Here is a 26,696-nt window from a genome sequence, read left to right as displayed (position 1 = left end):
CATGAGTGGCCTCCTGGTCTAATGTTAGCCGGATTCTCTGAGAGTTTGTTGAATTTCTAAATCTTTGCTAATTACTGCTTTTGTACCTATGATCTTTATGTTAATGTTGATAATACTTTATGTGTGTTGGATTATTTTCGTTTCTCCATTTAGCATTGAGTTAGTAAGAAAGTGAATGGACCATAGTTGATGCTAGATTTCCTAAGAAATCTTTATTTTCCAATTTATTCAAATATCAAATATGATTATCACTTGAATATTCAATTTATATGTAACATAAATCTGTAGACATTTACTAGTGTAGACAGTTTTTGGGTTACAATTTTATTTGTAGCCGAATAATCAAAATAATATATTTGGGTTTAGTTTAAAAAAGTCATATTCCATAACTTCACATTAATCTATTTTTGACATGTAAGCACACATTTTAGAATGTCAGTGTGCAATTAGATATTCTTAGCACATGTCATTTGTGAGAAGCACTTTAAATCTGAATACATTCAACTGAGCATAATTAAAATATCAAGACACATATTCTTCATATACATTTTGCCACTTAATTTTTTAAGTAGCTATAAGTATCTACCATGTGAATTCAAATTAAAAGGAGGTGGTTAAATTACAGTTATATTTAATGCTTTCATTATAAAATATAGCAGGAATTACACTATGTTAAAAAAAATACACTGCTGTTTTCGTTTGGACAACAGATTGATGACAGAACTAATTTTTTTTTAATGCAAGACTGTTAATATTTTCTGACTATTCTCAAAACTGTTGCCCAGACAGTTGCTTTCTCTTCTTTTGAAATCTTTTGACTTGCTTCCCCAGATCCTGAAGAAAGTATGTTCAGGGATATTATCTTGGTTAGTAGAGAAATATTGGAGAAAGGTTAGTTTAGTTTACAATAGGAGAAAGAAAATGATTATGGGGAAATATGAACTGGAGCTCCCGAGTTGGTCCTGTAGATAAATGTATTTAGGTGCTGATTGTTCCTATAGTTACAGCAATGACCCAACAGCCTTGGCAGGTCACTTTTAAGGCACATGGAACTTTAAAACCTACTTGTTCATGATTATTAGACCTAAAGTATGTTAAAGTCATTTTAGCGAGTGTCATTTTATTTGTAGTACTTAGAGAAATTAGGTAGTACAGTATGAGTCTGGATTATATTGCCTTTCTAAATACTTGATTTCATGAAATTCTGATTTAAAAACGAAACAGATATATCACTTCCTCCATTAAAGTTACCTATGCCGAATCAGAAGTGTTAATAATGAAGGAAATCATTCGTTATAATTTCAGTGGTAATTTGTGCGAAAGAAAAGCAAGCATAGAATAGCTTCTGGGCAGTGAGCAAAAGTTGTGACACAGACACATTTCAGGTTCCACATTTCAGACGTAGCCCATTTCAGAGAGAGGGGCTATTAGAAGGGAAAAAAACCTTTATTTTCCTTTGAGCCATAAGGACTGTGTTGTGTGAAAAATTAGAGCATTTGGAAATAATGATGCTCTGTATTTCTAGAACCCTGTTCTTTGAGAAACTTGGTGCTTGGGCTGCATTCTGACATACTTCAGCTTCCACAGGACCATTTCCCTTGCTATTAGTCCCAGCCCTACTGGATGCAAAGGTGGGTTTATGAAGATCATGGGCTTTAGACAGCCATCACAACAGCTAAAACTCATACAGCAATGCGAATTTTCATTTTTATTGGTAGCAACATGAGGCATCCAGCGTTCACTTGGGACTGTTTTAAAGGTCCAAAACATCAGATGTTTATCTTAAACATTAAGGACATTTGTGTTGCCTTTCACTCCCCAGTCTTCTTACCTAGTCAGGAGGACATGGACTATGGACTGTGCTTCATTTTTAGCAGCAGGAGATCAGCTACAACCCAGCCGATCTCCCTCTCAGTCCTTCTGTGACCAGTGCTGTGCATTTCCACAGAGATTTGCCAGTGTCGGAGGCAGTTCGACCTGAATGGAACACCAGAGACCGTGCCTGAGCACAGTGAACTAAGCTCTATAGTCATTATCTGGCCACTGTCATCTGTACCAGCTCTTACAGTAGGACACCATTTCTCTATAACAAAAGGTTCTCCAAATTAAAAATACATTTCACTGAATGTCAGCTTGAATTTAAGTAAAATCAAATGAGTTTACATTAAAACCATCTAGTTCTCTTGAGCTCTGCTATCTCACCCATCACTCACTGAGGTGAGTCCTTTTCATTTTTTTATTTTTTAGCTGACGCAACTACTTCCTGTCAGTCCTTAGTATAACTGTGCTTTCCTCAATAAGGAAGTTTGATTTAAAGGTTTCTAGGGAAAGAAAAATTTGAGAATTTGTTTGTACTGATTTTGAAGGAATTTGGTAGACTGAATTCACCTAAGCTGAGTTCTGTCATCTATTTGTTAGGTAGTCATTCCCATTGATTGAGCACTAGGGTGTGCTGGGCACTGGGATAGCTGCTTCACGTACACATTTTCCCTTAGTCCTGGGAGGGTGGGAATCCTGCTGTAGAGTTGGCACACAGTGGATACGTGTTGAAATCATGCAGAGCATTACCTTCAATATGCCCGTTTTATAGATGGAAAAAGTATGGAGTGACTAGACTAAGAAGTTTGCTAATGCTTAGACTGTCACCCAGAGTTCTATACTGATGCCCAGTAGTGCCCCCCAATTTACCCAATTAGACACTTATTTAGTCCTTTCTGTGAGTCTGTGAAGTGATGTCATCTTTATGTTATAAGTGAGAAATCTAAGCCGGATAGTTTGAAGAACTGGGCATATAAGGAAAGGACATATAAGGAAAGGATAAAGCCTGAATTAAAATACATATCTATCTGATTCAGTTACTACTATCCTGAACTACTCTGCTATATTTAGGTAAAACCTCTACCAATATAATTACTTGATAAGTCTATTTGAATAAAATCAAAAATAGTTTACTGGTTACATATTTCTGAGACTAAAGTATTCCTTATGGATATAGTTTTAGCATTAATCAGGGATTTTAGTGCTGGTTTTCTTATGATTTATTGACTAATCTACAAAGAAAATTTTGATGCATCTGATGAATATCGATTATATGATTCTTGGAAAAATAACTCTCTGCTATATTTTTTGATGTACTTTAGTGTTTCTGAATCCTTTATTTATTTCTTCTAGACAGAGGTTCTCTAAAATCTAGCCAAAAACACAGGCAGATACTCTATTTAAATAAGAAAAACTGAAAATGAATCTTTTATTTTTTTAAGCACCGCCTTTTAGCAATTGGCAAATGAAAGTAATAGTCTGAAGTTGGGTTCAGAATCAGACCAGCCTGGCTCAAAATCTGCCTCTCTCTTGGAAAGAATTCTGTGCAGAATGAGATCTATAACCTGTATCAGCATGAAGGAGATAATGTTTGTGAATGGTTTAGCACAGTGCCTGCTCTCTCAGAGGTACTCAATAAATGGCTCTCATTTCCCCAGGATAAGAGGAGAAAGGATTTGCAGGGCTTTAGTCGCTCAAAGAACTGTATCTTCTTTCTGGTCACACTCATGGGGCAGTCATTTCTTGAGAAGTGACTCTCAAGATGACTACCCCCATCCAGTACTTGGGAAACCACATCCTTCCAGAAAAGAATCTGGAAGATAGATGTATGTTAAATGCAATATTGGAGAGCTCTGTGGAAATGGTACCCACAGGTGAGAGCCACAGACAAGAGGAAAAGGCTGTATCCAGATTGGACATCCCATAAAGGTCAGAAGAATAGGATGCAAAGATATGAGAAAGGAAAGCTGGGGGGAAGCACCCAAGTGGAAAGAAACAATGGAGTCCAATACTAGGATAGATTGTGAACAATGGCTTCAAAATAAAGACTAAAAAAAATGTACAAAACTGGTCAGAGAGAATTCTCATACCAGCCATTGAATGTTACACTACAAGATCCTGACATCCCTGTAGTCGTCTACTTCAGTCTCAAGTTCTTCTAGCCTATGAGACCTCTTAGTTAATTACATACTCAACAAAAAATAAAAAGACAAGAACTCTGGGAAACTGAGACCAATAGACACTCTCCCAGAAAGACTGATGTCCACTTCACAGTTGATGCAGTGAATATGAAAGTAGATCAAAAGCATCCTTCATCATCTTTTAAAGAAAAAATGATTAGGAACCACAATGGCAGATAAGTGATTTGGCAAAGAGGTAGCAGGAGTTACAGATAGAAGAGGGTCTGTTTACCACTGATTGTGCCACTACACAGCACTTCTGTTCCTTTCCAAGGCTCCCAGTGACTGCATATCTGGGTCTTTTTGTTTATTTATTCCTGAACTAAACTGTAAAAATTACCATGAAATATGTATTCATGTGTATTGACACACAATTCTCCCTTTGATATTTTGTTTGTCCAGCATATTCCTGTCTTCAAGCTTCCTCAGAGCAATTTGTTGAAATTTTATTTAGAAGGATTGCTTTGAATTTTAAAATTATGGGGGAAAATTGCCACATTTAAAATATTTGGGACTCATATTCATTTATAGGAAAATTGACATTTTCTACATTTGCATCTTAAACCACTTTAAACAAATTGATTACAGACAATCAAGACAAATCATTATAGACAAATTGACATCTTTATAACATCGAGTCTCCCAGTCTGAGAACAATACTTTGTAAGTGTAAGGGCTCAGAACAAGCCCTTTATGTCCCTTAAAAATTTTTTCATTTTCCTTCATTTTAGTTCTATAGATTTCTTGTTAGGAAATTCCTGTTAACCCCACTGGTAAAAATAAAACAAGTTGTGTGTAAGATGTTTTTGCTGAACAGTTCCATATTTCTCTTTAGAAGATGTAATGTTTAAGTTCCTTAAAAAAAAAAAACCCCAATGAAAGTTGAAGGTACAGTGATGCTGATTTGCAATACTAGGGCTGTGGCAATAAGACATTCTCACAGACTGGTAGAGTCTGATAGTGTGAACAATCATGTGTGAACAATGATAGTGTGAACAATCATCCCTTGCCTATGTTCTGTGCACGTGGTAGGCAGTTTGTAGAAAATTTGCTTTGACTCTGGACCCCTTGGGTCAGGTGCAGATCTACAGTCCTGGTGTTTAAACAAACCCTCACCCGTGGTGGTGTCTTCCAGTCTGTTCGTTTCATATAGCATGGATAGAATGCAGTAGTACTTGATTCATCTTTTGAGGACATTAGCCCCTTCGTCTTCTCGTCTGCATGGCAGATCACCATAATCCTTCTGGAGATCCACAATATTATTTTCCTGCTGATTCTGAAGGGTCTTTTGTCACTGTAGTTGAATGGGATTTTATACTTCAGAACTTCAGTGATGTGTCCTTGTGCCAAAGTCGCATCCATTTGATTCTATTTTACTGAATCATTGAAGCATAAATAGCAAGGACAATCGTCAGTTTCTGTTCCGAAAAAAAATTATCCCACAACGCAGTGTGTGTCATTAGAGCACATTCCTGCTCTGCCTTCCTCTCCTTCTCCTCTACTCAAAACTTGTGCTGTTTTGCTCAAGCATAACATAATTGTCCCAGCTCTGTTTTATCTTTTCACTCTCCCTAGCTCTTTTCTTCTTGATTGCATTCTCTTTTGTTGGCCTCCATAAATGACTATCATTCTCTCCTTTTTCTCTTCCCTTGAAAGTATAAATCACACAAGCTCTCTCTTATTCCTTGCTATGCATTTCCCAGGGAGCCCCATCACATCCCACCCCATGTGCTGGAGTTGCTTCCCTGGACTAACTATTTCATTGCTGCCCCTCTTCCTTTCGGAAGCCCCTTTCCTGACTTTCTGCCTAGGTTGCTACACACTGCAGAGTAGAGCTGAAGTGTCTCATCACCTCTTAGGTTGCTGCTCTTAGTTTCTCAGCTTCCTTCCACCCCATATAAGCTCCTGCTTTGAGTTAGCATGTATTGGGATGACACCCTCTTCTCTGTGTCAGTCCCTTTCATTGCCTGCTGGATGTGTCATATTTCTCTTTATGTCCTTTTGTTCCCCCTACACAAATGCAAAACCTGGATTCTTCTTTGACCCTACCCACTCTTTCTGTACCTTATCCAGCAACCAAGCCCCGCTGATTTCTAGTGCATCCATTACTCACCCACCTACCCCCACCTCATTACTGATGTAATTGTTCTAATTCTGGCTTTTTCTGTCTCTCAACTCATCTCCTAAAACCCTAATTGTTATTCGCACCTCAGGGCTCTCTCCCTAATAAATTCTTCCTCTTCCTCAGCCCTGTCATCTCCCCGGGGCATAGGTACTAAGCAACACACTCTCCAATGTCTAAACTTTATTTACCAGCTCCCCTCCAACTGCCCCCTACACACACACACACTCACACACATGCACACACACAAACACACACACACACACCCCATCTCCAGTATGCAACCCTATTCTTCACAGTGACATTCTCTGCCTTCCATAGTTTGGCAATAGTAGTCTTACTTTCAGCTCTCCTTGCTCATACTCCACCCAAGACTTCTTTAATGAACAGTTCATTTTTCCCTGCTGTCACAGTAAGCAGCGCAAGTGCTCAGGTCTGGTGCCCAGCAGGTCCACCTTTGAATCCACTTTCCTCCATTCTAGCTGTGTGACCTCAAGCTAGTTACATAACCCTTTTTAGGGTAGATTTGCTCACTTATAAAGCTGGGATGATATTGTTAGCTACTTTACAGTGCTATGAGGACAAAAGAGAAAATTCTTAAAAGCTCTTAGCACAATGCCTGGTACATAAGCACTCAGTAAATGCTAGTGAATGATAAGCTTGATCTCATAATTATTCTTATTAAAATTTCACAGGACAGATATGGTGCTGGGTCTGTTACCCTATAAATGTGGCAAATATAAATCACTGTGCCTTTGTGCCTGTCTTTGCCTGGATTACCTAAATGCTCATTATAACTTCAGTTACCAACTGATGTGCTTTTTATAGGCCTTGCCACCTCCCCCAGATTATCCCATCCAGCAGAAACCTTGCCCTCCTTTGAAATGCCATGGCCAGTTGTCTGGAACTTAACTCTTACTATGTTTTAAAATTATATTTTTTTGTGTGCCACATTTTCTCTTTGTAAGATATGTTTATCAAACTCGGTAGAGAATCTTATGCTTGCTGACTGTGAAGTCCTAGGTAAGTGGCTATGGTAGTTTGCTAGTGTTGCCATAAAAAATACCATAGACTACATGACTTAAACAACAGAAGTTTATTTTCTCGCCTTTGTAGAGGTTGGGTTTTGGCATAGTTGATTTCTTCTGAGACCTCACTCCAATTACAGATAGCCACCTTCTTGCTGAGTCCTCACATGATCTTTTCTTTGTACAAACATGCGTCTGTATCTCATTTCTTATAAGGACAACAATCACATTGAATTAGGACCTACCCATATGACCTTATTTTTCCTTAATTACCTCTTTAAAGGCCCCATCACCAAATACAGTCACATTCTAAAGTACTGAGGATTAAAATTTAATGTATGCCATTTGGTGGAATACAGTTCAACACAGAACTGTTCCTTGGATTTTTTTTTTTTTATGCCTCAGTATTTCTTCTTACATAAAATTGGAAATAAATTCTCCTTGTATGGACCAAGACAAGTAATAGATGCAAAGCAATACATTAATAGTATCTAATGAATGTTAATGACTATTACCTCTTCTCCTATTTTCAGCTCCTTGAGAACAGGAGTGTTTTCTCATATTGTGTACAGTTCCGAGGACAAACTTTAAACACAATTACTTACATATATTTGGTGAAATATGTGAATGAATGATCAACTAACAGATGTGAGTCTGTGGTAGGGTGTATGTGTTTCTCTTTAGATGGATCCAGATATTGGGGAATATCTGAGGTGTTTGTAACAAAAACTATCCAAGAAACCAGTGGAGAAATTAGTGTCTCTGTTGTAAGTATGGTATGCTACCTGGAGTCAGTTCTAGTATGGAAAATCTTCCTCTGTCCTCCCAGCTACAGATTTCAGAAAGTCATAGAAAATGATTTGTGACAAAATTGCACACACAAAAAACCAGAATCTTCACACAGCCAGAGCTCTCAAGCGATGAGGGACACAAAGACACTGGCACAATAGGTGTCCCTGTCCCCTGTCTGCATTTCGGCTGTCTTTGATCTCTGCGAAGGCAAGACACGGGCAAGGTACTGTGAATGGACAATAGTCCAGGAATCAGAAGAGCCACAGGCAGTGTGCTGCTCAGTGATCCAGGCGTGGTGATACCCAGACTGTGCATCTGATGATAAGCATCTTCTCATGGTGCCTTGGAGTCTGTCATTTCCTTCCAGCTTGACTCCAAAGGACCGATTCATCTCTGGCACCTCTACAATATGCCATTTTGAATCTATAGGTTCTTTCTTTCTGCGTCCACCACAAATAATGGATGTGTCATTATTTTTTCCTGGTATCACTACACTCTTTCTTCTTGTTGCTTTAGTTTCCTGCACTTTGCTGGAGTGGATTTGACTTTTGCACCATGCTTGTTAATTAGAATTCACTTTATTAGGCTAAAAAATATTGGTATCCAATGATTGGTTTGGGGGTCAGGGAATTGAGGATAAGTTCTTCTTTGATTGTATATGACATTAACAGCTCTTACAGGTGTTAGTAACAATTTAAGAAAATAAGACAAAAATTCTGTACCTAAAAATCATACCCTTTAATAATGGTAACACTTGGACAAGTATACATTTTCAAGGGATCAGATGTAAAACATTAAATCTACTTTCTGAGACAATGTGGAAACTGGCACTAGAGATCTCAGTTTAAATAAGTGTATGAGTAGCCGCTCAGAATTGAAAAGGATCTAACTGAAATAAAGTGATCGTCAACTTTCATCTCATATTTTAGTCACATAGGAAAGGCTTTTTGTTTGTTTGTTTGTTTTGCTTTAGGGGCAGATACACTCATTCAGTGAGTGGGTCTAAAGTCATTACTTTTTAAAAGCTTATTAAGTGATTGTAACATGCAGTCAGGAAAGGGAATCATCAATGTAGGGGATAGAGGAAAAGAAAGCAATATGTTGGAGTAACTGCTGTCTGAGTACTGAACTGGCTGCAGTGCACGCACTGTCTCTGGTCTGCACATAGTAAGTTCCATACTTCTACAAACTGACTGAGCCTCGGTCTTCGTGTGTGACACTCAGCTGCCTCCTTACCCACCATTGGCAGTGCATGGTGTGTATGCGTTGTGTTTCTGTTCTGTTCCTGTGCTCTCTGCTTGACATCCTACCCTTGGAAGAGGTGGTCTTACCCACTTGTGAACTTCTGAATAATGGCCTTCAGGCTAATTTCAACTCAGCAAATCTTTCTCAGCAATTCTGTCCCTATCAAACAATTTTTTAATTTTTAATTTTCCTTCATTTTTGCAACTTAGCTCTGGTCCAGAAGTACAGACATAACCCTTACAGTGCCCTTTAGCACTGTTAGTAGGCCACGTCCATTCATCTCCTCATTCTGCCAACCCTGAACATCTCCTTCAGTGTCTTTGGAAAGACACAGGTGCAAACCCACAAGACACTCAAGGACTGCACATGGGGTGGGGCTGGGAGTGGGGGACGGTGTTGGGTCTCTCTCTCTCTACCTGCAGGTCACAACAGCACAGGAGCAGAACATAGCTAGCTGTTCTGAGGAACAGTGGGAGCACAATGTCCTCATGTGGACGGAACACTCCAGCGGCTGCAGGGGTCACCTCGTACTGTACTTCCACTTTAGAAGGATCTTTCTTAAAACATTCTGGGGCCAGTCTTTAGGTCACATAGGAGACCAGAAGGTGTTGGATAACACATAGTAGAGCTAGGAGAGGCCTCTGTGTGGCAGCCTGTGTAGGGGAGAACATGTCTGCCCTCTGCACAGTTCTAACATGTGGAGGGAGGGAAAGTCTTCATCTGTTTTAAGAAAAGTGTGTCTTGAAAAATGTATCAGGTGGGTAAAAATGGGAAACAATTTGATTTAGCGAGTTAATGGATGAACAATTTTCTTTCTTTTTTTTTGGTTAATGTTGCTATTTTTATTAGCTAAATTATGCAGAAGTATTACTTTTTCTTTATAGCTGTAACCCATGTTTTATGTAGAAGAAATTAAAAATGCAACACCTCCCAAGTATCATATTGGTGTTTTCTACTTGATGGTGAGGGCTGGTAAGGGGGAAAGGTGTACATCATGTAAATGTATGAGAGCTTTAATCTGACAGTAGATGTAGAAGATTTTCCACATTAATTTTATTGGCAGCACACTATCTCATTGGACAGTCCAACTCAAATTCATTTAATCTATCCCTTATCTCTGGCTGTTTATACTGTTTATTATTTTTATTTCCATGTATTATAAGCAGTGCTTCAAAGATCATCCTTGAAATTGTTTGATTAGTTAACAGGTTGTTTTGTGAGGATGCCTATATTGGTTAAGAGAATCAGAGAATCTAGCAAGAAATAGTTTTGTATGATATTGACCTAAATTGTGCCTGTTCCCCAGGTAGTATCTACTAAGTTGTAAAATGTCAGTATCATATCTGCAATTTGGTTTGGTGACATCACTGTATAATAAAGATTCTGAATTATACTGTATGTTTACTTTGGATGACATAAAAATTTAATGTATTTGTGACAAGGAATAACAAGTTGGAGTACAGCAGGAAAGAATATAATTGCTTATAATAAATATAGGCTTAGCTTCAAAATAACCAGCTTAAAATTTCCCTTATAGTGCTCTTTAAAGATTTCCACTGATGATCTCGGAGGTGTGGCACCCAGCCACTGCTGGAATGAAATAACACACATTGTTCAAAGTCTGGACCATAATTGATTTAATGCATATTTTTACTACTTTAATGTTTATCTATTATGAAAAGAACAATTCTAGGTACAGGTAACATATAAGTAAAATTGTAAGAATTTGTAACTCCATGAAAAGGTGTTTGATGATTGACCTGAGTTTCTAGAAGAAAAATCAGCTCTCATCTATGTTTATATGTTCTCTGGCAATTTTTTATTCACTGCCAGAATTATAAAGTCCATCATGGGAGAATCTTTGCCTACCCTGCCCTCTCCTGTTTTGTTAGGCAGATCTGTGTCTCTTTATTTGGGTACCATATCGGATACTATGTCATTTTATTGCTGGCTTTGTGCCCTTGACTCTGAACCCAGTGGAGACGGTTGTTTGTATATGAAGGAATCTGTCATTTTAGTGTAAGGACTTTGGTGAGACCAATAGAAGAACTGGTTTTTGCCTTCTTTCAACCTCTGCTGAACGGAAAAGGAGTTTTTTTACTCAAGACCTCCTAAGCAGTAACTGTGTTTTGATTCAAATGCATAATCGCTGTGTTTTAATTGATGGGACAAGGACTGAAACTACAGTCTCTTGAAGACAGAATATTCTGAGCCCAGTTTAGTATAATCTTTCATTTCTTCCTGATCTGCTTTACCATTAACCCTACTTTGATCCTAATGTTTTCTTTTTCTCTTTTTTTAGGCAGGAGGTTCCCAGGTGATTTTCACAAATCCTTTGGAAATAGTCAAGATTCGTTTGCAAGTGGCTGGAGAAATAACTACTGGTCCCCGAGTCAGTGCCCTGTCTGTCTTAAAGGACCTGGGGTTCTTTGGAATCTACAAGGTAATTTTCCTTTTAGTTGCTTTGTGCTGATGTGCTCATCTCCTAAACTGGAAACTGCTCATCAACGTGAAATAGGTTCCTCATATTTCTATGCCTAGAGAAGCTGTTCTCCTGGAACCCATTGGACACCTTCCTGCCAGTTAGAAGGAGGTGCTCTTCCTGGCATCTGCCAAAAAATTAAGAAATAGGCAAATCAAGGATGACTATGATGTGAATCATGCCCACTGGATGTTTCACTACACAGCTCTTTGCAGCAACACTGGCAGGAGCTTTATTTGGATTTGCTGTTGATAAGAAAACCTAATTCTTAATGCTCCTCATGAATAACAGAGACAAGGATCCCAGGGACATCTTTTTTCAGAAGATTTGGTGAGCTCAGTTTCAAGAGATGCCCATCCCAGATGGTAGATTTATTTTCTAATTCTATACATTACAGCCATTATCAATATGTGTGCCTTGTTGTAGTTATCTTGAATCTTAACCATTTATCATTTAGAAAATAGTGTTTCAGAATAATTGCAAAACATAACTTTAAGAAAATTCGTGAAATTCATCATTCATACTTCGTACCAAAACAGTCATGGGATATACTAGAATGAGCATCATCTTTGCATGGCTCTAAGCCTCTGTCAAACATATTGTGTTCACCATTTTTCACTGACAAGATTCAAAAATAATTTTTTAGAGCCAGCTTCATTAAGTAAGCCTTTAGGGATGGGGAGGGACGGGGGAGTCAAATGTCTACTTAAAATAGTTTTTAATTTATTTACACATAAATAGATAAAATCCTGCTATATAAAATTAATACTGCTTTTCAGCACATATATCAAGAAATAGTTTATTGAAACTCTTCAGATGAATTTTAAATCAGTGCACGGATCACCTCCTAATCCACTTTTTTCATCAGTTGCTTGCACAGTCTTGCAGAGTACATCATCTTTTTTATCCCAAGACAGCATTTTTCATGCGCAGTATATTGTCCCTGGAAACTTTGTCACATAACATTGGGACAGTTGTTTTCTTTTTTTCTATTCCCAGTTCATCCTGCATGAATAGAACTGGCCCCAGCTTACCACACTGCTAATTTTTTAAAGTGAACCTAAACATTCAGCACAGCATTTTCGAGTTCCTATCCCCAGGAATACTTTTTTACCTTTTCTTTTTTTTTTTTTTTAAGATTTATTTATTTATGCATACAAGAGCTGGGGTACAGGTCAGAGTTGCGGGGGGTGAGAGGATTCACCAGAGACAGAGTGGGGAGCAGAACAGGCAGACTGACTGAAATACACTGCTGGGGGAGCAGCGGGCGAGACAGGAGAGGTCTGCTGCACCATGTGGGTTGTTCCCTGGCCGGCCAGGAATCAAACTTGTGCTGCAAAGGCTGTGGATTGCTTCATAATGTGGTGCTTAACCCCTTGTGCCACCAGGGAGACCCTACCCTTTTCTTTTCAACTCAAGTTTTGTAGGTAACCTTGGCAAGCATCCACTGTTAACAATAACTGAGGTTGTTTCAGGCAAATTTTCCTTTCCCAACCAGTTCGTCGTACCTCTCAGGTCAAGCGATTAGAAGAACATGCTGCTGGGCCTTTGTAAGGCTCAAATAGAGTATGATGCTTTCTTTTCTGGGGTTAGTGTTTTTTTTTTGGGGGGGGCTTGCTTTATATATTATGTATATGTAATGTCTAGGAATAAACATGCTGATTTCTTTTTAAGTGGCAGTAAAATGCACAATCTGATTGTGTGGCAGAACACAGTAATACACTTACTTCACGTACCAAATCATTATCCAGCAGCAAGAAATAAACAGCTTTGTCGTGAGGCATAGCATTGATCAATTTGAGGAAAAATTATCTCCTTTTCTAAATTTTTAGACTCTTGCAGACTATAACACGATGTAGCAGCATGTCATTTTGACAAGATGCCAAGCAGTCTTTCAACGGGCTGTCTGGTAAAAAGCACTTAGGTTCTGTGGCAGTGACTGCTATCGAAATGTCTGGATGGATAAAATGGTAAAAACTTGTTTGCTGACACAGAAACAGAGACTGTTAAACTACCTGCAAATGATACAAGACTGAGACTTAGTCCTTTTCATCTTCACAGTATTTCATAATCTTAATCCTTTTTAACACCTCTTGGAAGTAGCTGGTCTCCTGATTTTGTAGTTAGGAGAACAGAGGCTGCCAACGATGGTATCTGAGCTGAAATTAAGGCTCAGAAGTTTCTTGTTTCCACTTTTGTGCTAAAATTGCTTTCCTGAAATGAGCAGGATTGCTCAAGTTTGAGCAAGAGACCTCTCCCATATAAAGTTAGTTTAATTACTAGTCTGGTGGTTTAATCTAGTTCAGAGGCATTCCACAGGGCTTGGTGCTTCCTTACAAAATGCTGCTTTTGGTGTATTGGTAATTACCAAGTGAAGTCCTTACACTTTGAGCTGCTGGAAACTTGATTTCATTGTGAGAGCTTGACCTGGCAGTCTCCTTTCTGCTAGCCATTGGTATCATCAGTTACATTCACTGAGACCTGTCAGCCTGGACCTCATTCATCTGCGTTCACCTCTCAATTCAGTCAGATCAGCTCTGGCATTACCACCTCTGGTTATCGTTTATGGTATCCCAGCCTCCAGCCTCAGGCTTTGTTTCTTGTGGACCTTTCTTCTCCAGGCTCGCCTGCCTTACCCTTCCAGGTCAGCAATCACTTCAGCAATTCAAGAGCCATCCTTGTAGGAGCATCTTGGCTTTAGTATTGCTGCAGTTTGATGTGTTTTTGCTTCAGGAGGGCTCTTTAGTAGTCAGGCTGTTCTGTTTCTAGTCTTAGTTGGGTAGGCAAAGGCAGATGACCTGGAGTGACCTAATACTTCAAAAGCTGTAGGTCTTTAAAAAGGAGAACTTCTGTCTTAGAGTTAGTTACGACAGACAGGTAATCTTCATTCTCCTCTACTGGGGCCCTCTGTTTGCTGTTGTTAACATTACAATGCAGGCCCCAGGAGGTGTGAGTGGTTGGCTCTGTATGTGTGTTTAGGCCTGCAGTGCTTAACCTTACCTAAATTGGGCTAACTGGGCTCTCTATTTTTCCCCTGAATTGACTTGCAAAATATCCTACTATGCTGTGATTTCCCAGTAAATGGCAATTAGAATTTTTTCTTTAGAAATACATTTACAACTGAAAAAAAAAAAAGTGGATGGTGTAAACATTTCACATTCCTGGGGTTAGAAATAGTATGGAGCAGATACAGTGGACTATGTAAACAAAGCCCTTCTCTTTTGGTAACATTTAGAGAGATTTAGTTATAGCTCAGAGTAAATAGGTTATTGAAGTAAAGGCAGGATAATTAATTGTCTTTGAAAGAACTCTTTGGATGTTGTTGTTGTTTTCATCTGCAGTTTGTACTACTTTTCTTAAGAATGTATGAAAATTTATTTCCCTTTGACTAAGTAACTTTAGTTTCCTTGCATAAGCCTGTGGAACATAAGTAAAATAAATTCTGTAAGAGAAATATCTACTTTTTTCCGAAGGAACCAACAGAGCTTTAATGAAAGGATGGCTTATAACCTTAGGGATAGAATAAACTTATCAGTTAACATTAAGTGGAAGTACAGCTAATGTAACTAAAAGATGCTTCATTAAGAAGCAATAGAGTATTGTGTGTCTCTTTGAGGGCAGAATCTGATCAGTGAAGCAGTGACAAGGAGGGTCTATCAAGCATTGTTGAACACCGGTGCCAGATTATAACATGACAAATTAAGCATTGGCTCTCCATGGAGAGATACTTAGGATTATCTCTACTGTCTCTACTGTGTTCCAATCAAAGCCGTGTGTTTTGCCTCACTGTAGTTGACAGAGTATTCAAATACAATCTTTTGTCCACATACGTACATGTCCTGTATATGTATTCATTCATAGTGTGTATGTAACTGAATGGTTAGAGCTACTGTCCATAAAATCAGAAAGCAAATAATGATATTTCATTCATTCTTGTTTATTTTGTTAGTTTTCTCAAAGGGATATTGTTTGTTTTTTAGAAATAAAATACAAGTTTGTGTTTCCAAAAAATCAAGTAACTCAGGTATGTGAAAGAAAGTAAAATTCTCAGGCCTCCCTGGTGGCACAAGGGGTTAAGACGCAGCCTACGAAGCTGTCCAAAGCCACTGTAGCAGGAGTTCGATCCCCGGCCAGGGAGCTGCCCACATGGCGCAGCAGACCTCTCCTGCCTCACCCGCTGCTCCTCTCAGCAATATGTTTCAGCCAATCTGCCTGTTCTGTTCCCCACTCTGTCTCTGGTGAGTCCTCTCACCCTAACAACTCTGGCCTGTATCCCATTTCTTGTATGCATAAATAAATAAACCTTAAAAGGTTTATTCAAAGAATAACCATGCTCTTCAAAGAATAACCACTGCTTTTATTTATTTGATATACTTAAGAATAAAAAGCCTTCTGTACATCACAAATTAAACCCTTGAAAATATCAATGTGTTGTGTGTGTTTTAATACAATAGAATCTTTCCAAACACAATATGTCTTAAAACTCTTTCCACATCTTATTTAATAGCTGTATAATTTTTTAAAGTTTTTTAAAGTGGTATCCTATTGATGGTTTGTGTTTTTTTTGTTTTTTGGTTTTTCAGTTTGTGGATATTACAAGCAGTGACAGGGTTAATATCCCTACATATATTTTGAGATATTTTTGTAAGTACATACAAATGATACATTCCTAGCAATGAAATTGTTAGATCAAGGAATGTACGCAATTTTTAGTGACGGAGATTTTGTCCAATTGCCTCAGTTTATCAATTTTATCTTGGTAATATACAAGTACATAAGAGTAATTTTTTAGCAGCTTTTAAATATATCTCTTTCTGAGAGCTTATGTTTACCCGCACAAGGTAAACAGTGAAAGTAATGCTTAGTCATTATTTTGAAGACAAAATGCCATGCTAATTTTCTAACATCACGGAAACTTCCATGATTTTATTACCACCATAGCTGCCGTTGTCACCCTTTCATCTGGACTTCAGTGAAAAGTCTTTCAGTGAAAACCTCCTCATGGGTTTCTGTTTCTTGATTGTAGATTGCCCCAAATCCATTGTCCCCACCACAGCCAGAGTGAGCCATTAAAAATGTAAATCAGATGAATTTATTCACTCAACATACTCCTGGTGAGACTATCTCTGTGCTGAGCACTATTCTAAACATTTAGGATGTTACTCTGAAAAACCAAGTTGCTGTCACAGTTTGGTGGGTGGAAAAAGTCTGCCATCAAGAAAACAAAAACAGATGTCTTATTTGGTTCCCCAATAGTCCTGTTATAAGTGAAACCCTCCAATATTTTTCTTTTTCCTTCTGGCTTATTTCACTGAGCATAATTCCTTCTAGCTCCATCCACGTTGCTGCGAATGGCATGAGTTTATCTTTTTTGATTGCTGAATAATATTCCATTGTGTATATACACCACATCTTCTTGATCCAGTCATCTATTTTTGGGCATTTGGGTTGTTTCCAGGTTTTACCTATTGTAAATAGTGCTGCAAGTTCCTTTTTCACCGCATCCTCACCAACATTTGTTGCTGCTTGTTTTTTTGATATGTGCCATTCTTTAATAACAGTACAAAATACAGCAAAGCAAAAACAGACAAGTATGAACCAGAGATATACTGCAGGGGAGGAGGAGGGAGAGGGATCAGAGGGAGGGAGGGAGGAGCACAGGGGACTGTGGTGATGGTGCATGGGTGCCTTGGGGAAGGAAATTTTATAGGGACTCAATCTGAGGGGGTGGGGGGAAGCAAATATTGTCTAAAAAATTTTAAAAATGATAAATGTTAAAATAAAAAAGTAAATTTTTAAAAAAAAGGAAAAATGTATGACATCAGTCAGTGCTAAGAACCTGAAAGAAGGCAGGGTGAGAGGCTGGATGAGGGCAAAGGCATGATGGAATTGGGAGTAGGTAATTCCCAGATGCTGGCAGGCCTCAGTTTCCTGGGCCAATAAAAGGAAACATTGTATAAGGTGAAGGAAAGTAGTTTCTTATAATTTGTTGACAAATTGAGGAGGGCAGCAGACTTGTGTCTGAAGTACCACAACCACTGCCCTGCCCTTTGGCAGAGGGCAGGGCAGTTATCCAGAGTTACAAGGGAGTAGAAGTGGGAGTGGGCAAGGGTCAGCATGTCCATCTTTCAAACAGAAGCCTTTGGTGATTCTGTTTGATGCCAGCTTGCTTTTGCCATCATCTGGTGATCAGCAACTCTGATGTTATCTTTGTAGCAAAGCTGTTCTCCCACAGAATGTAAAAAAAGTAGGGTTTATTAAGCTTAGAGGGAAAAGAAGAAAATGAGAGAGCTTGTCTGGTGGGACAGAGAGTGACATATGCTGTGTTACTCCATCAGAAGGGCAATGCTTTTTGTTTTTTTTAATATAATTTTTTTTATTTTTATATTCCCCATACAATTGCAACCCCCTTATTTTGACCCCAATCCCTCCCCTCCCCACCCCCCACCTCCCATACAGTGTCTCTGGTTCATAGTTGTTTGTTGATTTTGATTTTCACTTTCTTATAGTTATTCTTTTTCCTGGTCCCTTATTTAAGTTTCCTAGATTCCTGCTATGAGTGAGACCATCCGGTATTTTTCTTTTTCTTTCTGGCTTATTTTGCTGAGCATAATCCAGAAGGGCAATGTTTTAAATAGGGTAGTCAGGGAAGGCCTCTCAGATAAGATGCTTTCTGATTCTGCAAGCTCATTCCCATTTGCTTTTTAGTCTTCCTAGAATCTCATATTTTAACCCAACAGATAGATACCTTCTCAAAAAGACAACCAGGTCATTTCCTATCCTGTCCCCCATTCTAGGATTCTGTGTAGCACCCATCACCATCTGACATTTTTAGCATGTGTGTGTGTCTCCCTTATCTAGAGTGTACTTTGATACCAGACACCTATCTTGTAACATTTGTTGGCACATAAGCAGACATTTGATAAATATTTGTTCAATACGTTTTGTAAAAAAAAAAAAAAAAGGCAGGTGTTTCTAAGTTTAAACAAGGATACTAGAGCACAGAACATGAGTGAATTAGAAAGTAATGACCAAAAAAGAACATGATACTGGGGAAGTTGAATGTAAAGAAAGTAGCTAATTATATGAGAGATTGCTTTCTCAGTTTTAGAGGCATCCATTCATTTACCCAGCAAGTTCTGCCCTATGTACTGGGGTTATGAAAATAAATCAATAAGGCATGATTTTACAAGGAGTTTAACCATCTTGTGAGGCCATCAGAAAAATAAACAGGTCCTTGGAATACCACATTTGTACAGTGGAGAAGGGCTATCAGAGGGGTGTGCACAAGGTTGTAGGGGAGGTGGAACTGACTCATAGCAAAAAGCCCCAGAAGGCTTTCTGAGGAGATGTGGTCCCAGAAGATGAGTTGTAGTTAACTAGATAGAAGTAAGATAAATGGCATGATCAAGTTTCTGTTTAAGAAAGTGTAATTCAACTTCAGAGTGGAGAATGCCATGTGGGAGAGTAAGACCAATGCTTGGGCAACCAGTTTTGAAGAGGAGTAACTTTGGCTGAGAGAAGGAATGATGTTCACCTCAACTGTAGTGCCATGAGGGTGGAGACAGAAGGGATATATACTTGGAGAATATTCAGATGTGATCTCACAAAGTCTTAGAATGTGATGAAAAGAAAAAAGTAAAGATTAAAAGGAGATTCCTAGTATTCTGACTTGAGACTTAGATGGATGGTAATACTGTAAGTTTTAGAATTTTATAGTATTTGAGAACCAGCCGAAATATACTTGGAGAATATTCAGATGTGATCTCACAAAGTCTTAGAATGTGATGAAAAGAAAAAAGTAAAGATTAAAAGGAGATTCCTAGTATTCTGACTTGAGACTTAGATGGATGGTGATACTGTAAGTTTTAGAATTTTATAGTATTTGAGAACCAGCCGAAACCTAAAAATACCTTGTTCTGATGTTACCTTTCTAATTGAGGAATAGAAGCCCAGAAATCTTACAAGACTTGGTGAGGTGACTTAATAACCCCTACTGAGATTGTCTCCTGATTACCTCTTCAGGTTTTTCATAGGTTCCCATGTTGAGTGTAGGACTTGACCCCTGAAGAGGGATGGGGAAACCTTACAAACCACCAAGCATAAAGGTTCTAAGGGGAAAGAATACAGCAACTGGAAGAAAGATTAAAAACAAGAGGTAAGAAGAGGAGGTTGAGAGATTCGTTTTAATTTTGTTTGGGAGAACCATTCCTGTCTGCTCACAGAGAGGAATCACCAAGGTGGAAGGATTTGAAGCCTCTGAAGAAGAAAGGTTGAATATGGGACAGAAGGGACACAGAAAACAGAGCTAGGATCCAAGCCTAAAAGTATGTGTGATCTCATTAGAGCTAATGTTTATTGAGTGCTTACTCTGTGCACACCTATGTTTAAAGTTATATATGCTTTATATCACTTTATCTTTACTGCAGCCTGTGAGGAAGATACTTTATTGATTGATTGATTGATTGATTTTTTTTTTAAACTCTAAGTTCAAACAGAGTGTAGGAAACCTTGGTTGGTTTCGGTATCTTGTAAGTAGGGCACTGGGTTTCAAAATCAAACTAATCTCTTTTTAAAATTTGAACTGTGACATAAAGATTTGCTGGACAAGATAGGAATGAATATATGCCTGACGACTGAGGGAAGTTCAGAATCAAGGCTACATGCTAAATATAGATATTGAAGGGTTGGCAGGTTTTGTGTCCTTGTTGACAGTAAATGTGCAAGGGAAATGGAAATAAAAAGAATTTAAAGGGCAATTAAGCATCATCGAACACATGATAGCTTTGACCAAGTTATAAGATTGTTTTTTTTAATTGATTTTAGTACCCAATGCTATTTTTCAAATGTCAGGGATTACAGGAGAACTTAGTTTTTTGCCATTCTGTCTTTTAGAATACAAACATGTTACCTTAGATCTTATATCAACTCTTTATAGAAATTAAAATTATTTTATCCATTGTGAGGCAAGAGGGCCCTTTTATTTTCTTAACTGTTTCATTAACCAGAGTAACAGTACAAATCACATCTGGTAAACAGAGAGTCATGTGACAGCTGGAGCCATGTTGTTGTTCTACGTGGTTTCTATTTGTGTGCATTGAAAAATCATTTTGTGTGTTCTTGATAACTTGCCATAAAAGTATATCTTGGCATAAAATTAATATTTCAGTCATTTTATCTTATTTTACTTACTATAAAGCAGAATTTTAGAAATTAAGGAGAGTTAGCATGTGCCTCAAAGGGTTGGTATCTAATTTAATGGTGTGAAATTTTGAATAATATTAAAAATCATGCAATGATTCTACTTAAAGGTTGGATTAAAGGGAAGAAACTTAAATAGTTTTAAATTGGTAGTGTACCCAGTACTAACAAAAGTAAAACAAATCCTCTCAAGAGGAGACTACCCTGGGCCTCCCCAGTGGCGCCATGCTATGAAGCTGTCTGCAGTTTCTGCAATGCCGGTTTCGATTCCTGGCCGGCCAGGGAGAAACCCACATGGCGCAGCAGACCTCTCCTGCCTCACCCGCTGCTCCCCTCAGCAGTGTTTTCGGTCTGTCTGCCTGTTCTGCTCCCCACTCTGTCTCTGGTGAATCCTCTCACCCTCCCACACCTCTGACTGTACCCCAGTTCTTGTATAAATAAATAAATAAATCTTTAAAAAAAAAAAAAAAAGGAAACTACCTTAAACCCAGATTCAAAAGACTTTTCATAAATAATGTTCCAAGGGAAATGAGCAATTCACAATAAAAAGTTGAACCTACAGAAAGAAACAAGACACTTTGAAGAGAGGTAACAAAAACATTAGGCAGTGTTTTAAACCTACAAAGATTTAAAATTGTAAAATTATTAGAAATATAAAATGAATGCCTTTGCTTTGTAAAATTAAGGGTGGATATATCTATAATATTAAAATTATCAATTGAATAGCAGATTAAACACAGCTGAAGAGAGAATTGGTGAGCTGGAAGATAGGAGAATTGCTCAAAATAGAGAGATTGAGACAGAGGATAAAATGTGTTAGTCTAATAGTAAAATGAAGAGCAGGAAGAAAGAAGAGTGGATGGCTAAAATCTCTCCAGAACTGTCAACTCACAGATTCATGGAATACAACAAATCCCAACAGAATAAATAATAATAACCCATACCAGACACATTAGTGTGTAGCTGCTGAACACCAAAACTAAGAGAAGCTCTTAAGTGGTCAGAGAGAAAAGTAGAGTTCCTTCAATAGAGTACCATTGAAATCACAGCTAAGGGCCTCCCGGGTGACATAAGGGGTTAAGACACAGCACTATGAAGCTATCCGCAGCCACTGCAGTGCGAGTTTGATCCCTAGCCAGGGAGCTCCCCACATGGAGCAGCAGACCTCTCCTGACTCTCCCGCTGCTCCCCTCAGCAGTGTATTTCAGTCAGTCTGCCTGTTCTGTTCCCCACTCTGTCTCTGGTGAATCCTCTCACCCCCCCAGCACACCTCTGGCCTGTACCCCAGTTCTTGTATGCATAAATAAATCTTTAAAAAAAAAGGAGAAATCACAGCTAAATTACAAACAAGAATAGTAGATGGCAGAAGACATTTGAATGTTGTCTTCGGTGTGTGAAGGAAAAAGCCTTTCAATCTAGAACTCTATAACCTTTAAAGTATCTTCCAGAAACAAGGGTAAAATAAAGAAATTTTATACTAACTGAGACAGTAGTAGACCCTTACTAGAAGAAATTCTCAACAGTACTTCGGGTATAAGGAAAGTGACCACAGATGGTAGGTTTGAGATGCAATGAGGAATGAAGAACAAAGGAAATGGTAAATGCTTAGTTTAAATAGCACTGCCTGAATAATAATGACAATTATAATGCTGGTTTTTTAATATATAACAATGATAAGGTGGGGTTAATTATAATTTAAAGTAGTCTAAATTGCATGCAATGTAAAGGAGCAAAGTAAAGATAGCAAAAACTGTAGATTAAGTGTGCGTGTTAAAATTTCTAGGTTAAACTCTTAGACTAGAAATAGACTGCACCACTTCCAAACAGAGGAGAGATAGGGGAAAGAAGGCAAGAAAGGGAAGAAAAATTCGAAAGATGGTATATGTTTTATTACAGATTAGGTTTGTGAAGGTGACATGACTGCATGCTTAGAGACTGAATTCCATACAATAAGTGTCTGGACCATTAACTGCATTTCCAACCCAGCTAAACATCATTGATGATAAAGCAGTGTACAATAGGAAAATGATGGGGAACTAGCACCGACATAAGAGTAGCATTTCCTTCAAAAGAATCTTGAGTTGGCAAGTTTTGTTAGAATTGCAATAAAAGTAAGGAGAAAAACCAATATCCTAAACATCCCTGGGCAAAAGAAACCAAATAATAGGCATTGATATTTTATATTCAAGTTGAAGTCATTTCAATTCCACTGAAATTGATTCTTCCATTGTTGGCTGGTTTATTTGGTTTTAACCACCAATGACACAATCACATAACAGGTCTTGGCACCCGTAATATTTCTCAGCAAGAAATTGAAACTCACCCTGTTCAAATCCCAGGCACGTGGGGCCTAACTATCCCTTAACTGGGCAGGACTGGTGCTGCCAGGCTGTGTATACAAGGGTTAACTCGCTTGGGAAAAACCAAGAGGAATGTTAAGGGATCAAGACATGACATGCTGCCCATTGTTTGTAGCTCCAGGATCAAAATATACAATTATACATGCCAAATAAATTCTAAACCTGTAAGGTAGGAAAAGAGGGGTGGCTCTGACTACAGGTGCCAGCAGCATTAAATAACCTTCTCAGACAAGGTGCACCACTGTTGTCTTGAATGCTGCAGGGTCCCCCAGTCTGGCATTTTCCCCCATGCCAGACAATGTGCATTCACTGCAGGAGTCTCTGTTAAGCCTCCGTCTCCCAGACCTGCTGGCTCCTGGTGCCTGGCCCGACACAGAGGTGCCTTTGTGAATGTAATTACCTTTCCCTGTATTAGAAGTAGTCTGTTTAGAGCTGTATTTGCAGGTACAGCTAGGATAAGCAGGAATTAGCATGCGAAAAGACCTGCCCTGTCCCTGACTTCTTTATCAGCAACCATCCTTCAGAACTATGTTTTTTTCAAATTGATTGGGCAGGTGTGATACCATCCAAGATGGAGAGTTTTAAAAGAAGAAAAAAAGACATAGCAGTTGAGTGTGTGTGTGAGAGTGTGTGTGTGTGTGTGTGTGTGTAAAATACAAATCCTGTTATACCTTTTGACAAGTTCCTGCCAAACAGAGTTGCCAGAGTAAATTTGAATGAATGATTCCAGCAACTTGAAACTTGATTAAAGTTTCCTTGGGCTTTCAACACAATGTCCACATCAAAAAGGCAAACTAAATAATTCCTTTGCCGTGGTGACACTGTGGCCAGCTCTTCTAAGCCTGTCTAATTGGCCTGTGTCTGCTGTGGACTACTGATTTGAAATTAAGTGAGGTCTACCCTCAGAGAACCTATCCCAGACCTTATATAGTAGGATGATGGAGAGACTTCCAAATGATACAGAATTGGAATCAAGCCAGAGTCCATAATTAAACTACATCTCAGTTTGGATTCCAAGTTTTTTTACATACAGATCTTCCCTGATGTGCCTTTTATTGTAGTTATCTGTTATTAGTAGGCCTTTTATTAAACAAAGAAACCCCACTTTCCCCACTTTAGAGAGGGAATGCTTGCATGAATAGCAAGAGATTTGGTGATTGCATTTTCTATTTATTAATTTTCCCAGGTGATCTTACTCTGTTTACAAAGAAAATTTAGGGCCAGCTAGAGATTTCTGGAGGCAGCACTGCTTAGAGAAAAGACTGAAGGCTGGAAAATGTGTGGATTTTCTTATGGGTTAAGAACATTTACAGATTTATTTAAGGTGGCACACACTTAATAATTTATTAATTTTTTAATAACCAAAGTAATTATTTTTGTGTTGCTGATGTAAGCTTTTGGGCAGCACAGAATGTTTCCCTTTATTATAAAGTTGCTGTGAGGAATGGCTATTCACTTAGTCAAAATTGTAAGGGGGGGGGGCAAGTAGCATTCAAGTCAAACAGGTTTATGTTTTGATGTAGGACTGGAGAATGGGTGTTCACCACAAAGTGAAGGATTTATCAAGGAATCTGGGAGAGAAGCATTTTCACCTTTGGAACTTTAAAAGCCTTTTTCACATCCTGCCTCTCTTTTCATTGCACTGGAGCCACAGGTCAGGTATTGCCTGAGGCAGCCTTACAAATTGGCACCTGCCTTTGTGCCTTAGACCTGAGGGAGTGGTGGGGAAAGGAGGCTAGGGGAATTTAATAAGTCTCTGCCTTTTTTTCTAACCCTTTGCAAAGTTAGCTCTCTTTGGGAATTGGGCTTTGATGCCAAGGTGTGAGAGTGATTTGCTGTGGGGAGAGCCTGGGCAGGTGCCGGGCTGTGGGACCAGGCAGGTGCCAGGGAGGCTGGGAGGCAAGGACCTCCTCTGCACTGCCCCTTCTGTTTGTACTGCAGTTGCAACTTCACACAGGGCTTACACAGATTTTACCTCATTCATGCCCAAACTCCTGACTATCTAAACCCCTGATGCGGGTGGTCAAAAAAGGTATTTTTAATGTGGGAGGAGGGATCAGAACCAAGTTCTCCCCAGCTCATCACGTGGCTATACAGTCGCTGTCCCAGCTGTTCTTCACATCTCCTTCTGTGACATGTAAGTTTTTAAATGTTTTAACTTTCTGGCAAAGCTGGCCTGCCTCTGTGGAATGGGAGTGGTGGCTCTTCCGCAACTTTTTCTTTCTTGACTTCCTTTTCTTCCCTTTTCTCAAATAATCAGAAACCCTAGACCTGTCTGATATTTACCCTAGTTTGCATTTCTTCCACCACAGTGGTCCGATCCCGGGTAAGAAAAATAAAACATACTCCTAACCATTTTTCTTTTATCGCTCTCAGTGCACTCCACGTTCCTTTAGATTTGCCCTTGTTTGTTTGTTTGTTTTGATCACTTCATCTTTCTTAGTCATCTGGAGCTGTTTTCAGACCTCTTAAAGCACATGACACCCCTTGCTAAGCAGTCCTCACGATGATACATGATTTGTTATTATTTCAGAAAAGGAAGGAGAGTTCCTTCTTGCAAGGATGTCTGTAATTTCAGATCGTGTCTTCCCATGGCCTTCTGGGCATGTGGAAGCCACATAGCATAAGAGGAGCTAATCTCTGTCTCTTCTTTTTTTCTATCTTTAATATTCCACTGCAGATTTACCAACTACTTTGTCTTTAACCTCTGTTATACTGACAACAAATAACATATCCTTGCTTGAAAAACTAAAAGTTTGGTTTGGGTTTCTAATATACTTTTTCAAGAAATCAGTGAGTTTTCCTTATAGAAAATTGACAACATATCCCACAGCCTATCATTTCTCTTTTTAGTTGTGATTTATTTTTACGGGAATTTGCAAAACCAAGTCTCTATCACCAGGAACATGCCTTAGGCTTTAACGGACAGCTGAAGATTTTGTTAAGTGTTTTCTAAATTTAATCAGACTGTAGTTCCTGACTCTTGTTTGCTTACACTGTGAAAGAATCTACGTTGACGTAGATAGAAGAACATGAAGAGAATTCAGAATAGCAGTGAGACAGTGTAGACAATGTGGAGCCATGAGGAAGCCACTCCCTATCTCCTAGTTAAAAGATCCTCAGTGGAAGGGGTAGTATTTGGGCTTTAAATGAATGAAGGGGTGGTGCTTAAAAGGCTGATGTTCCCAGCTTAGGCATCATCAAAGAAGATGCAGAGTGATGGGTATACCTTGATGTGCCAGATGAATGGAGCATTGAGTAGCTTTACCTGAGTGGAATCATGTTGACTAAGGAGAGGAAAATAGGAAGTGAAATCATTACAAAGCTTCGAGAAGACCTGTGCCATAGGACAGCCAAGAAAAAGATGGCATTAGTTTCTGGAACAAAAATAGAAAGGAAAAGGAAATTTAACATCATGGCTGAGGAATGAAGGAGATATTGACCGATACTCCTCCCCCCACCTCAAAA

The 26,696-nt window shown here is 38.8% G+C and overlaps 1 protein-coding gene across 7 annotated transcripts in view; it reads left to right on the top strand.

Annotated features, from left to right (window-relative positions):
* Positions 1-26,696, top strand: part of SLC25A13 (solute carrier family 25 member 13) — a 170,434-nt gene that overhangs the window by 129,901 nt on the left and 13,837 nt on the right. For all 7 annotated transcript variants that reach the window (XM_037508135.1, XM_054692375.1, XM_054692372.1 and 4 more), the window contains exon 14: positions 11,488-11,628. In XM_037508135.1, coding sequence (XP_037364032.1) covers positions 11,488-11,628 — 141 coding nt within the window. The remainder of the gene's footprint in view (positions 1-11,487; positions 11,629-26,696) is intronic.

This window comes from Talpa occidentalis, unplaced genomic scaffold, assembly GCF_014898055.3.
Source record: "Talpa occidentalis isolate TD23 unplaced genomic scaffold, MPIMG_talOcc4v2.1, whole genome shotgun sequence".
NCBI lineage: Eukaryota > Metazoa > Chordata > Mammalia > Eulipotyphla > Talpidae > Talpa > Talpa occidentalis.
The sequence above is the reverse complement of the archived record's forward strand: the minus strand, read 5'-3'. Positions and strand labels throughout refer to the sequence as shown.